General features: G+C 45.0%; 1 protein-coding gene and 1 long non-coding RNA gene across 6 annotated transcripts in view; one reads left to right on the top strand and one right to left on the bottom strand.

Moving 5' to 3' along the window:
- The window catches only part of LOC144772355 (uncharacterized), a 250,308-nt gene that overhangs the window by 127,412 nt on the left and 108,402 nt on the right, over positions 1–14,494 (bottom strand). For all 5 annotated transcript variants that reach the window (XR_013599727.1, XR_013599726.1, XR_013599728.1 and 2 more), the window contains one exon: positions 5,466–5,512. This is a non-coding gene — a long non-coding RNA (uncharacterized LOC144772355). The remainder of the gene's footprint in view (positions 1–5,465; positions 5,513–14,494) is intronic.
- Positions 1–14,494, top strand: part of LOC144772354 (sodium/potassium-transporting ATPase subunit alpha-1-like) — a 299,498-nt gene that overhangs the window by 281,949 nt on the left and 3,055 nt on the right. Inside the window, exons 19-22 of the mRNA XM_078656617.1 lie at positions 2,135–2,280; positions 2,859–2,989; positions 3,352–3,453; positions 5,608–5,699. Coding sequence (XP_078512743.1) covers positions 2,135–2,280; positions 2,859–2,989; positions 3,352–3,453; positions 5,608–5,699 — 471 coding nt within the window. The remainder of the gene's footprint in view (positions 1–2,134; positions 2,281–2,858; positions 2,990–3,351; positions 3,454–5,607; positions 5,700–14,494) is intronic.

Here is a 14,494-nt window from a genome sequence, read left to right as displayed (position 1 = left end):
TGGTTACTCCATCGCAACGGTGATAGATATCCCGTCCCCCGAGATATAAATCTCATTGGATATAATGAGATTTATATTTCAGCAGAGAGGCTATCGGTCACTGTTGTGATGGAGTAACCTGTCCGCCGAGATCTTAATTAGGCCCAAACTCTTTTTAGCGACATTAGGGTAACGAAAGACTGGATACAAACATAACGTTTAAACCTATACCATGCAGTTAGCATGTAACTCTCTCATGAGAGTTCAAAGGTCATTGTGCTATATTAGGATTGTAACTTATGTACTGCAAGTAACAAAAAGATTTCAGTGACAAAAGAAGGAACCCTTTGAGCTATCCCACAACAGTTCTGTGATCTGCCTGGTACACATTCTTTGCAGCATGCATCCTAAAATTGTGCTACTTTATGATGAGCCAAAACTGACACTAGACACAACTCCTCTCTCTCTCTCCAGCTGGAACACTTATCATTGGAGTAATCTTTACATTTTTATTGTTGCCTGAAAATCACTAGACACACACGGTACTCTGCAGCAGGTGCATTTAAACCCATAAGTTACCCAGAACTCATAAGCAATTTCTAAACACAGCACTTCCGACCTCAGCGTCAGGTGCAGCTGCACCAGTTGCACCACCCTAAAGCCGGCCCTGTTGTGAAGCATCCTTCAAAAGCCTGTCGCAAGATTTTCAGAATTTTAGAATGTTGGTTGCATCAAAAACTCCTTCTCAAAAGCATATGGCAGCATTACTGTCTACATGTCAAAGTAATGAGGGAATCTGCCAGGCTTCCATTATAAGAGTTTAAAAAGCACCCTGTCTCTTTAAGACTCCACAGGGTTCCGCTACCCGTGGTGGTGCCTTTTGTTGGCTGCTGTCTCACAGAGCCATTTTTTTCAGGTTTGTGTGACAGGGATCCTGGAACACACTGGGTGTTTTCATGAACGGCATTTCACCAAAAGACCAGGAGTAGTGGAAGTGCCATCACACACCTTTTGACCTCTACGTTCACTTACACAGACATGCTTACACATACACACAATCCCACATACGCACTCTCTCACATAAACACACTTTTCCACATGCACACTACATTTGAAAGCATATTTTACTTACCTCTGCTGCCAGTGAGGATCATATTACAGCTAATTGTACTCCATTTTTCATCACACTTATAGAGAATAATATATTATTATTCACTATTAGTGTAGTAAAATAAATTGACAGAAACCAAGGAACTTGAACCCCTAACTGATGTCCATAAGGATGAGCTACCCTTGTGTTCTTGGAACTGATGTTGCTACCTCTTAGGCCAGGGGTTGCAAATGCAGTGCCAGGGGTCGCAAGGGGCGAGCCAGGGGTCACAGCAGCGACCCCTAAATGACATCCATGGGTGTTTTCACAACTGTGTTTGCTGAGGAATTTGTACCAGAAATCATTTTCTATGCTTTCACCTGACACCTTCACTATCTGTCAAACAGAGTGTAGTATTCTTGCCTTTTTACATCTTTGTTTACCTGCAAGAATGCCTCCCTATTTGTCAAATGCCCTTCCAGAGAAAGAAAGATTGAAGATTGCCACAAACCCACATCAGTTTTGAGGAGCCCTGCATCTCTTATCAGTGGTCTCAGTGTCATCTACAGTCCCAATCTGGTGGAGTAGGTCCTATGCTGACCCTTCTTTCACCACCAGGCTTGAATCTGGCTCCTGAACTTTGCCTGTGATGGGCACAGCCCAGTCTATGAGAGGTGAGTTTTAGAAGTACAGGAGGCAAGACCCCCTCTTGTGTTCGGGGAACCCTGTCTGCCCAACGAAAGGATCATAAAAAGAATCAAAGGCACCAGGAATTACCGGCTTATGAGTCCTAGATGCATTGGGCATCAAGATGCACTATTATTGCGAGGTCCCCCTGAATATAGCGACGTACCATACCAAGGAGTTCATAACACCCCCTTTACATCTCCCTTCAATCTATGGTATACAGTTCATTGGATGCATAGGATCAGTGGTGCAGCAGTGAGCTAAGAACTCTTCAAGAAGTGTTGGACATGCTCTCACATACCTGCTGATCACTGCTCTACAGTAAACCATTGCACTTTGAACACTTTCTCATTGGATGTATTTTGCTCCTTTTTGCAGGTATGATTCAAGCCCTGGGAGGCTTCTTCACCTACTTTGTCATCTTATCGGAGAACGGATTCCTGCCTTGGACTCTGCTTGGCATCCGAGTCAAGTGGGATGACCGTTGGGTCAACGATGTAGAGGATACCTATGGACAGCAATGGGTAAGTTACCACTTTTGCTCAAGTCTTAGCTCAGCTCAGCTCAGTGTACTCTTTGTTGAGAACTAGAATGGTGGTTTCCACATCTGCTGTGAGCCGTGAGCCCAAGTCAGGTGAGACAAGTGGTGATCACATCATAAACATATCTTAAGCTGTGAGCCCAGATTCCCACATGCCCCATTTACTGCTGTGCCGGACTTCAATTTTTGTTTGACTGAGCCCAGGAATATATAGAACTCTAGTGTTCTTCCAGTTAAGCTGTTCTAAAGTCCTAATCCAGACAGAATCATTTGGATGGATATGTCTACATTAGACCTGACTCCCAGGATGTAAACTGCTGGATGCTCAGCAGCAAGTGGCGGTTGAGGTTTGTAAACATATAGGGTCCTATTTACAGAGCTAAAAAACTGCAAAAAGGTGGTGAGAAGCAAAATATATAAGCATAACCTTTGTCAGTTATTATCAAGCCTGAATATTTTTTAAAGTAGCTCAGTGAGGCTATCCAACCCTAAATGTTCTTTATATGTCAAGGATTCTTTGCGTTTAACGCTGATTAACTCTTTTCCCATTTCCACTTTCAGACATACGAGCAGCGTAAGATTGTTGAATTCACCTGCCACACCGCCTTTTTCATCAGCATTGTGGTTGTGCAGTGGGCCGACTTGGTCATTTGCAAAACTCGAAGGAACTCAGTATTCCAACAGGGAATGAAGTGAGTATAGCTTGATCTAAGCCCTCTCCCTTGAATCTTTCTGGGAACTTCCTACACACCTCAGACTCTTAGACAGTAACATACCGATCACTTAATGGCATTTGCAGGAGCTTCATTCAGTACACGAGTAGAAAGGAGGCTTTCTTACAAACATCTGCTCATTCGATTGTAGCGTTGATTAAATCACTTAAAGCAACATTTGTACCTCAAGCATGTGGTTGCTGGAAAGATGCCCATATACAACGTGTACTTGTCAACAACAGCTCAAAGGTAGTCCATCCTCGATTGTCTCCGCGATGAGCGGAAATAGACGATGGTAGATAATGAGCTTATCCTCTAAATATCTCAAATTTGTTTTCTAGGAACAAGATCTTGATCTTTGGCCTCTTCGAGGAGACTGCACTGGCTGCTTTCCTCTCATATTGCCCCGGAATGGATGTAGCCCTCAGAATGTATCCCCTCAGGTGAGCAATGCCAAGGATCAATCTAATTTCTCTTACAGGTTGTGGACAGGAGATGTGGTTGGGTTGGCATCTTGCCTTTCTACCTTCTCCCAGGCTGTAGTCAGATGGTATCATCTTCCAGCCATGGTCAAAGCCCTCATATTCCTTCGAATATACCTCAATATCCCGCATTCTTTTACACCGCAGGGAATCACAACGCGGTTGTTACAACGACCGCGTTGTGATTCCGCATACCTTTACTCCGCAAGTCGGAACAACGACTTGCGGAGGGGGTGCTGGAAGTTGGAATAGTATAATTTACTATTCCAACTCCAGTCAATGCGGACACTGACTGTAGTAAAGGTATGCGGAATCACAACACGGTCGTTATAACGACGGCGTTGTGATTCCATGTGTGGTAAAAGATTCGTTGTAAACGTCCATCACCTATTCCTCAGGTCCTTGCTCACACCCAAGAAAGCTGTTCTGATTTAACTTAAGTCATTTTAGAATACACATTGATTTGGCAACTTCAAGACAATTTTAGCACAACTCCTTTAGACCCATGTTATGAATGCTGTGAACGTACTACAGTTTAAACATTTCTGCATGGTCTGCAAAGCACTGATGAGCTAGAAGCTGCCCATATTTCACCACCAATCTAGCTGTATCGAGCAAATCCCACATACACATAGATCCAAACCACAGCAAGACTGGAAAAAAACAAGGAAGCATTAGCACATCCAGTATGAAACCTATTGCTTTTTCTTTTTCTTCTAGATGGCTGCCAACTCGCTTGCTCATAGAGTACACACAGTCATCTTGTAATGAAAAAAAACCATTCAAAGATAGTGTGTTTACACACATAAGCAGGACAGCTATCTTTGAATGATTTATCTTAAAACAAATATCTGTGCGAAAGTGGCCGCTCTGCCTCTGCATATGTAGACTAGGGTGATTTTTTACTTTATATTTCGAAGCTGGTGAACAGCTATCTCAGAATAGAAAAATAGAAAATAAAAATGTATAAAATAGGCTAGCACATTGGAAGAGCAGCGTGTGGCCTAGTAGCAATTTGTAGATGTCAGGCTCTCACAAAAGTAAGAAAAATAAAATCAAGTGAAGAGTGTGGGAGTAAAGGAGAAGAGAAGGTAGAGGCAGAAGATGTGGTGTCTAAAAGCAAGCTGCTCTCTCTGAAATATAAGAAAAAGTTATGATAAAAGCAGGCTTCAGAAGGGGGGGGGGGAGAAACGGATGAGGAAGCGAGTGGCCCAACAGCAGTGTACAACTGCGAGCCCTTTCACAAAGCATGTTAAAATATCACAGAAAAATTTACACAAAACAATGGAGCTGGAACAATGTATATTGACATTTAAAAATAAGAGCAATAGATGATGGTAGGATTGGGTGTTTTGTGAGGGGTAGCAAGAGAGGAAAATGATGGAGTGTTCAAACAAAAATAAGAAAGGATTCCCCAAAAATCAGTGGTAGCTTATAAGTCTGCCAATCATAAGTGATGCATAGAAGCTATGTATCAGTGACGTGACAAGAATAAGCATGGAGAGGATAGCCATTGGTACTGAGATAGAAAAGAAAGCCAACCAATCACAAGCAAGGACCTGATCCAAACACTTCTCTATGCATTTTATTGAAGCCAATAGGACATTGACAAAAGCTAGCTAAAACTGTCTGTAGTCTAGACCCAACGAGAGAAAACCTTAGATCATGCCTTATCAGTTGTTCTTTCTACGCCCCAACACATCAGACTCAATGTCACACTCCATTAACTCCTTTAAGAAACAGAAACCTTATTCATTAACTAATTGGGACACCATTGCAAATGAGGACCATATCTCACCAAATGCTTTACAGTGTGCTAAGAACTTAACAAATTCCTTGTTACCTCCTCTCTCCTTCCCTTCCCTGCTTCATAGTACAAAGCCATAAATTCTATCCCAGCCCTAATCTGCTCCTTGTTCCTCTTGACAGCTGCTCCGTACCATACATAGTAATTGTTCTATGCTGTTACTCACCACTCTCAGTTGCTTCCTGAATCTGGTTGTGTGGTCCGTAAATGCCCCTAAATAAATTAATCAAGAAAAATATGATTGGTCTAACTGTATATCTGATTTTGTTCTGCACATCTTTCACTGTACCCATTCTCTCTTCCAATAGGCCAGCGTGGTGGTTCTGTGCCTTCCCATACTCCCTCCTTATATTTGTGTACGACGAAATCAGAAAATTACTCATTCGGCGTTACCATGGAGGTAAGGTCCAGTGAATGTCATTCATCTTACAATGGCCATGTTCTAGAATGCAGCAGATTGTTCTTTCAACATAACACAATGCTCTAAAGAAACATAGTAGTCAACAGAAAGTACTGGTCACATTGCTTAAGGAAATGAAGCAGTTTTCATGATTTAAAGCGATATAAATTGCGTGGAAGTAAATATCTTCAGTGCGTGGCCTAAACGGATTCTATTGATTGTGTGCTGAAAGAATAGGTTGTCTTTCTGATGATTCTCAATAATAGTCATGATCACTGATTTGTTCCGCCCACGCATGGAATCCCTGAGCACTTAAAATACATAAATATTCACTGAAAAAACCCAAATGTCAAAGGGGTTTATAGTTAGGCTTACATTTCACTTGTACACAAATCTGGCCTTTCCTTCCACCTACACGGTCTTCACCCTGAACCGTACTACCAGGGGTGGAGGCATAGCTTTGGCAACAAAATCTTGTTTTCCGGCGGTCTGGCAAGCCCTTGATCTGCCGATGTGCGAAAGCGCCGCTTTCAAGGTCACTGTCAGCCATCAGTTCACTTTTAGTGGTCTGTTAATCTATCGCCCTCCAGGGAATGATACGGTCTTTAAGGCCGCTCTCGTTGACATGGTTAACTCCCTGGCTCCTAGATGTGCTAATTTTAACATCATTGGTGATCTGAATATACATCTTGATCAGACATCTTCTTTATCTATCAGCTCTTTGATAGCGGATCTGGAAGCCATGCAGTTGAACCAACTTGTCACTGCCCCTACCCACAGAGGAGGTCACATTCTCGACCCCTTTTTTACCACCTTGGACCGGGCTCTGGCATCTGACCCGATGGTGGTGGGCTGGACTGATCATCTATTGGTTAAAGTATCATGCCCTCTGGATGATCACCAATTTAAACCTGTGGACAGATTGACCTTCAAAAGAAATTGGCGTAAGCTTAAAATGGAGGAGTTTGTTAATATTCTCGAGGCACAGCCCTTGGGCAACCTGTCGAATGTTGAACAGGGATATGAACAGTTCTGTGCTTGGGTCCGTACTGCCCTCGATTCTCTTATACCAATGCGTTGGTCGAAATGTCATGCTAAAACCCGCAGTCCTTGGTATAATGAGTCCCTTGCTGAGCTCAAGAGAACTTGCCGACAAGCGGAGAGGGCGTGGAGGAAGTCTTTTGACCCCACATTGAAATCATTGTACTTTACCCAGCTTAAGAGCTATCACAGAGCTATCTGTCAAGCCCGGGCAGCATATTATGCGTCTGAGTTCTCCAACAGCCCTAACCCATCTAAATTAATTTTTAAGGTGCTTAAAGATTTGATGGGTAAACGGGCCACCTCGCTAGAAATCTGCACGGACTCTCATTGTGAAAGCTTGGCATCCTTTTTCGTGGAGAAGGTGCAGATAATCTACCGAGGGTTTATGCCAGCTGTGCCCGATGCTGAGCCCAGGCCTGTTAGGGTTCCAGATTGTGAACCTCTGTCCTCCTTGCCTGCTATGTCGGCTGAGGCATTTGACACCCTGAGCCTCAAAATTAAATCGGGTTCTCCTTTAGATCCTTTGAAGCCAGAGCTTATCACTCTCCTCCCGCCCCTGTGTCGTGAACCCATACTGGACCTGATTAATCTTTCACTTACGGAAGGCGTGGTTCCTGCTTCTTGGAAGCAAGCTGTGGTCAGCCCTATATTGAAGAAGCCTAGTCTAGACCCTTTGCTCCCTGAGAACTATCGCCCCATCTCCCTCCTGCCCTGGACCGCCAAGGTCACTGAGGCACATGTAAATTCCATCTTGTCTGCCCATCTCTCTCGTAATAATATTCTTGACGAGAGTCAGAATGGCTTTCGGGCACAACACAGCACGAAACGGCTCTGCTCTTTATGAGCGAACATCTCCGTTCGGTGCTGGATGTGGGGCAGACAGCGGCGCTCCTTTTGTTAGATCTGAGCGCCGCATTTGATACTGTGTCTCATGGCATTTTGTTGCGGAGGTTGGAGGAAGTGGGACTTGAGGGCAAGGCTCTTCAATGGTTCCGCTCTTTCCTTTCGGACCGGTTTTTTAAAGTGGCCATTCCTCCTGGTCAGTCCTCGTTCCATCCTCTGGGGCTAGGAGTCCCTCAGGGTTCGGCGTTGAGCCCCACGCTGTTCAACTTGTATGTGAAACCGCTAGCTGCCGTAGTTAGACAATCTGGCTTAACCATGACATCTTATGCCGATGACACGCAGCTAGCGGTGACACTCAGTGGGGACCCTGAGGTGACTGCCCCCAGGTTTCGCGCAGGGCTTCTTGCCGTGGCGGACTGGATGCGTATTAACTGTTTACAGTTAAACGCCAAGAAAACCGAAGTCCTGATTTTAGGAAAGCAAGCGGATTTGTGGGGAGATCAATGGTGGCCTCCTGAGCTGGGGGTGACTCCCATTCCAGCGGCCGAAGTGAAGAACTTGGGGGTCTGGCTGGATTCCAACCTTTCTTTTACCAGCCATACTAAGAAGATCGCAGCCACTTGTTATGGGATTCTGCGAGGACTGAGACCGGTCCTTAAATTCTTCGACCCCCCTACTAGGCAACTGGTGGTCCAAGCCTCCATTCTTTCCCGGCTGGACTATGGGAGTGCTCTGTTACTCGGCGTTAATCAGGCCGAGGCGACTAGACTGCAGAGAGTACAGAATGCCGCTGCGCGGGCCATTGTAGGCCTCCCGAGACGGTGCTCTGTATCGGCAGTCCTGACCTCCCTGCATTGGCTGCCGGTCAGACAGAGAATCAAATTTAAGGCACTCTGTTTGACATTTAAGATCTTGAAACTCTCGTCTCCCCCCGCCTTGATGGGCCTTGTTTCCCCATATGTCCCCAGGCGGTCTCTCAGGTCGGAATCTCTCTACCTAGCGAACGTGCCTAGATTTAGATTGAGTAGGATAGGAGGTCGTTCTTTTTGTGTTATGGCGGCTGGATTATGGAACTCTCTTCCTGTCCATATCCGTGCCCTGAATAGCCTGACTCTTTTCAGACGGGCGATTAAGACCCATCTGTTCACCTCCGTTAACTAATTTCTTCTTCTCAGTGGCGATCTGTTATGTTGTGGTACTTGATCAGGCGCCAGGACGCCCCTTCGCTGGGGCAGCTGTGCGCTGAATAAAAGTTATTAACATAACATAACATAACATAACATAACATAGAAATTCAGCAGTTATAGATAGGTGAGCTAACTATAACTTACGCCCCACAATGTACTGCTTATCACCTCAAATATTACATAACATATTGTCTAGACTGCAGCACAACACTCACAGCTGGTGAGCAGTCTGTTGATGCCATCATTCAAGCTGCAAGGCAACAGGCTTGCTAATTTATCTTTCATTTATATAATTTCTTGCACTGTATTTGGGTTGCTTGTTGCAATTTTTACTCCCCTCATTGCCATTTTGTTTGATAAAAAAGACAAAAAAATACAAAATGTTGGAAGATCAAAACAAAAACAGTTCTGCAAAAAAGAAAGGAAATTTAGGTTGTTAGACCCGCCTTTTACGGTTAAAAAAAGATGAGTGGCTGTGTGGGAGTGTGTGTGATTGAGTGGTTGCGTTAGTGGCTCTATGGGTGTGTGAGTAGATGTGTGGAAGATCAAAACAAAAACAGTTCTGCAAAAAAGAAAGGAAATTTAGGTTGTCAGACCCGCCTTTTGCGGTTAAAAAAAAGATGAGTGGCTGTGTGGGAGTGTGAGTGGCTGTGTGGGAGTGTGTATGGTTGAGTCGTTGCGTTAGTGGCTCTATGGGTGTGTGAGTAGATGTGTGGGTGAGTGAGTGGGTGTATCAATGACTGTATGGATGAGTGAGTAAGTGCATGTGTGAGAGGTTGTATGGCTGAGTGAGTGGCTGTCCAAGTGGCCATATGGGAGAGTGAGTGGTTGTGGGAGTGGCTGTATAGGTGTGTGAATGGTTGTGTGAGTGGCTGTGTGGATGAGTTAGTGCCTGTGCTAGTGTGTGTATGATTGAGTGAGTTGGTGTGTGAGTGCTTGTATAAGTGAGTGAGTGGGTGGGTGTGTGAGTAGCTATATGTGTGAGTGAGTGCTAGTGTGACTAGATGATTCAGTAAGAGGCTGTGTGAGTAGCTGTATGAGTGAGTGAGTGCTACTGTAAGTGGTTGTGTGGATGAGTAACTGCTAGTGAGTGGCTGTATAGGTGAGTGAGTGGGTGGGTGGGTTTGTGAGTAGCTATATGGGTGAGTGAGTGCTAGTGTGATTGGCTATATGTATGAGTGAGCGACTGTGTGAATAGATATATGTGTGAGTGAGTGGGTGTGTGAGTGGCTTTGTGAGTGGCTGTGTGAATTGCTGTGTGAGTATCTATATGGGTGAGGGAGTGGCTGAGTGAGTTCCTGTATGGGTGATGGAGTGGGTGTGTCAGTGGCTGCAAGGGTATATGAGTGGGCGTTTAAGTGCCTGTGGGTACGACTGGATGTGTGAGTGGCTGCATTGGTGATTGAGTGGATGCATGAGTGACTGCATAGGTGAGTTAGTGCTTGTGTAGTGAGTGGCTGTGTGAGTGGCAATTTGGGAGAATGAGTGGTGGTGCCATTGGCTGTATAGCTGAGTGAATGGTTGTGTGAGTGGCTGTAAGGGTGTTAGTGCCTGTGTCAGTGGCTGTATGGGTGAGTGTATGGGTATGTGAGTGGCTGTATGAGAGAGTGAGTGGTTGTGAGTAGGTGTATGGGTGAGTGTGTTGCTGTGTAGGTGAGCGAGTGGCTGCATGGGTGGGGGAGTGGGTATGTGTGTGGCTGTATGGGTGAGGGAGTGGGTGTGCGGCTGTATGGGTGAGTGACTGCATGGGTGAATGAGTGCCTGTATGAGTGGCTGTATGGGTAAGTGAGTGCTATTGTGAGTGGCTTTATGGTTGAGTTAGTGGTGGTGTGAGTAGCTGTATGGGTTAGTGCTATTCCTTGTGGCTGTATGGGTGAGTAACTGCTAGTGTGAGTAGCAATATAGATGAGTGAGAAGGTGTGAGAGTACCTGTATGGGTGAGTGAGTGATATTGTGACTGGTTCTAGGGACCAGTGAGCTTCTGTGTGAGTAGGTGCATGGGTGAGTGAGTGGGTGTGTGAGTGGATATATAGGTGAGGGAGTGGCTGGTTCGGCAGGTGAGTGGGTATATGAGTGGCTGTAGGGGTGACTGAGTGGCTGTGTGAGTAGCTGTATTAGTGAGGGACTGGGTGTGTAAGTGACTGTATAGGTGTGACTGAGTGGCTGTTTGAGTGGGCATTTGGTTAAGTGAGTTGGTGTGCAAGTGGCTGTATTGGAGAGTGAGTGTCTGTGAATTTCAGTATGGGTGTGAGTGGTTGTATGGATGTGTGAATGGGTATGTAAGTGGTTGTGTGGGTGTGTGAGAGGTTGTATGGGCGAGAGAGTGCTAGTGTGAGTGGCTGTATAGGTGAGTGAGAGGGTGTGTGGGTCTGAGTGGGCCTGTGAATGGTTGCATTAGTCTCTGGTCTGTGAATAGGATTAGGAGTCTGTGAGTGGGTGCTCAAGAGTCAGACTGGTTCTGTGAGTATGTGTGTGTCAGAGTGGGTCTGTGAGTGGCTGCGTCAGTGGCTGGGTTGATCTGTGAGTTGGTGTCTGAGTCTCTGATGGGATCTGTGACTGGACGCATGAGCCTCTCAGTGAGTCGATAAGTTGCTGTATGAGTGCCAGAGTGGGTCTGTGAGTGAGTGCATCAGAATATCAATGGGTCTGTGTGTGAGTGTCTGTATGGGCCTCAGAGTGAGTGCATGAGAATGAGTGGGTCTCTGAGTGAATGCATGAATGTCTGAGTGGATCTTTGAGTAGGTTTGTCAGACTCTGAGTGGATGCATGAGTCTCTGGGTCTGTGAGTAGGAGTCTCAGAGTGGGTCCGTAAGTGGGTGCATGAGAGTCATAGTGGGCCTGTGAGTGTGTGAATCTCTCAGTAAGTCTTTGAGTGCGTGTATGAATATCTGAGTGGGTGTGTAAGTGCATGACTAGGTCTTGGAGTTGGTGCGTCAGTGTCTGAATGGGTCTATGATTAGGTGCCTGAGTCTCTGACTGGGTATGTGAGTGGGCACATGAGTCTCAGAGTGGGCCTGCGAGTGAGTGTCTGAGTAGATCTGTAGCTAGGTGTATAAGTGTCTGAGTAGGCCTGTGAGTGGGTTCATGAGTATTTGAATGCATCTCTCAGTGGGAACATCAGTCTCAGAGTGGGGTCTGAGTTGGTGTGTGAGTGCCTAAATGAGACTGAGGGTAGGTGTATAAGCATTTTTTTTCATTTTTCAGAGATATTTGCAAAGTCGCTGTGATGTATATTCACAAATTTGTCACAGCGTTACACAGGGGTCGCACTGACAATCGCGGGGAATTCGTGAATATTGTGATATTATCAATCACCTCTATATTCCTCTCATGGGGTCAGGGCACATGCTACCTGCCCCCTTATGCCACTTTCTGCCATTTTGTTTGAGCCCCAGGACTGTTCCGATGAGGTAAAATTGTGGCTGTAACTCTCTGCTCAAGTTGCGGCCAGCCTTTCATGGCATTCCTCTTGGCGCACTCATTCGCAAATAATCACGAAATCGTTACAAATTAGCTCATTTGAAATAGTGCACTAAGTGTATATTTTTCTTGATCTGCACAGTATTGCTATTTCTAAAAACTGTATCTGTCTTGCTGAACTGAAGTCCTGCAGTATTAATTTACTGCATTGGAATGTATTGCCAGTTTGAAAACAGTCCTCACCTGCAACTAAGTTTCTTCGATTCTAGTAATAAAAGTAACAAAGTAATATTTTTATAAACCCTGGGTCTTGGATTTAGTCAATGAGTGTGTGCAATCATTTCTTGCCTGAGTGTGTCCAAAAAATGCTTAACACAGCCCTCATATAAGCCTAACAGCTCATCCACACTGACTCAAAAGAGAGCATTATTATTATCTACGCTAGCCTCTGTAAAGCCTCTGGGGATCCACTGAATTCTGCGCACACTAGTTCTTACTTTGGTATAGTATATACAGAGCCAGCTTCATACACTGGTGGTACAGCAGTGGGGTCTACGACTTTGCATTTGCTGGATCACTCTGACAAAATGTGAACACAGAACTACAATCCAAAATTGCTTTTAGATTCAACTGTATTTTTGAATTGCCAATTTTACAAAAAAAATTAAATTCTTGTTAGGATCTTGGTTAAGTCCCTTTAGCATTTATTAAAGCCTACTTTAGTTAGGGGTAAAAGTACCTGGACGTTTTTGATAGTCCTTTTCCAACTTTAGTAAAATAATGGATGCAGAGAATGCGGTTGTGAAACTCAACATGACCCCTTACCTCCATCTTGGAGCTAAGGACCCTCCGTAGACTTCAAAAAATTTAAATTGGTTCCAGTCCTACCAAGGCCAAGCTCCGGAAGCTCTTTAGAATATGCTAAGCAACAACTTTCTGAATGAAAACCACCTCCCAGAAGAAGAAAGTGGTGCTAAAAGGGGAAAGTCTCTGCCTCCTCACCTAGTTAGGGAAGATGTGGTCCCTGCACCCATCTTTCCAAAAGTAGTGTTAAGGATATCTAGCACCCACACAAGTGGGACAGGCACCCCAAGCAGCATTGAGGACAACGTCAGTGAGGAGCACATCCTGTTAGCAAGTTTAACTCACAGAGCAACACTGGATGATATACTCTTGGCTATAGGAAGGGAGAGAGCAGATATGAGTGTAGCATCCATAAATAATGGCAGCAACATAATACCTAGGGATAGAGAGAACTCTTATGACCCTAAAATCCCCAAATTGATTGTCTCCAAGTATGAGGAAAGTGATGACATCACAAAATGGTTCACTGCCTTTGAGAGGGACTGTGCATAGAGATATGTGAAGAAGTCACACTGGGGAGCTTTGCCTTGGGAACTGTTCACTGGTAGGTGCAGGGACAGACTCCTGACACCGAATGGGACAGATGCTGAGTCCTATGACCTCATGAAGGGTAGCCTGACTGAGGGCTTTGGATTCACCACTGAAGAATAAAGAATTAGATTCAGGGGGGCTCAAAAAGCTCGAGTCAGTCCTGGGTTGACTTTGTAGAGTACTCAGTGAAAAACACTTGATGGCTGGTTAACTGAAAGTGAAGTGCATGACTTTGATGGGCTTTATAATCTGTTTAGGAAAGAACACACTTTAAGTAATTGCATTAAGGAAAAGTTGCATCATTATCTGGTAAACCTAAGTCCAAATTCTCCCCAAGAATTGGGAAAGAAGACAGACCACTGGGTCAAGACTAGGGTGACTAGGACTATCACTGGGAGTGATCAAAAGAAACCTGCACAGGAGGATGAGTCCCTGAACCCTTTACAATCCAACAATGGGTACAAGGGTAAAAACATTGACCCCCAAAAAGACCTGGTGATGCAACTGTAAACACCTGGGTCACAAAACTGGAGATTCTGCTTCTCTCAAAAAGAATCCCCTAGTACTCCTCCAGTTAGCAATGGTATGCCAAGTCCCCAGGTGGAATCAACGGTGTGCCCAGAGCAAATCAGGGTACACACTGAAGCTACTTTAATCTCTGAGGGAGGGGTAGATTTGGCCACTCATGCCATCTGTCCCCCTAATATGAAGAAATACAGGCAGCAACCCTTGATTAATGGGACTAGAGTAGAATCCCTGAGGGACACGGGTGCCAGTGTCACCATTGTGACGGAAAAACTGGTTTCCCCAGGACAGTATTCGACTGGACAAACCTATCCAGCCACCAATGCTGACAATGTAACTAAGGTGCATCTCATAGCAACAGTATCCTCATAATATGGAGGG

Source organism: Lissotriton helveticus, chromosome 8, assembly GCF_964261635.1.
Source record: "Lissotriton helveticus chromosome 8, aLisHel1.1, whole genome shotgun sequence".
Taxonomy (NCBI): Eukaryota; Metazoa; Chordata; class Amphibia; order Caudata; family Salamandridae; genus Lissotriton; species Lissotriton helveticus.
The sequence above is the reverse complement of the archived record's forward strand: the minus strand, read 5'-3'. Positions and strand labels throughout refer to the sequence as shown.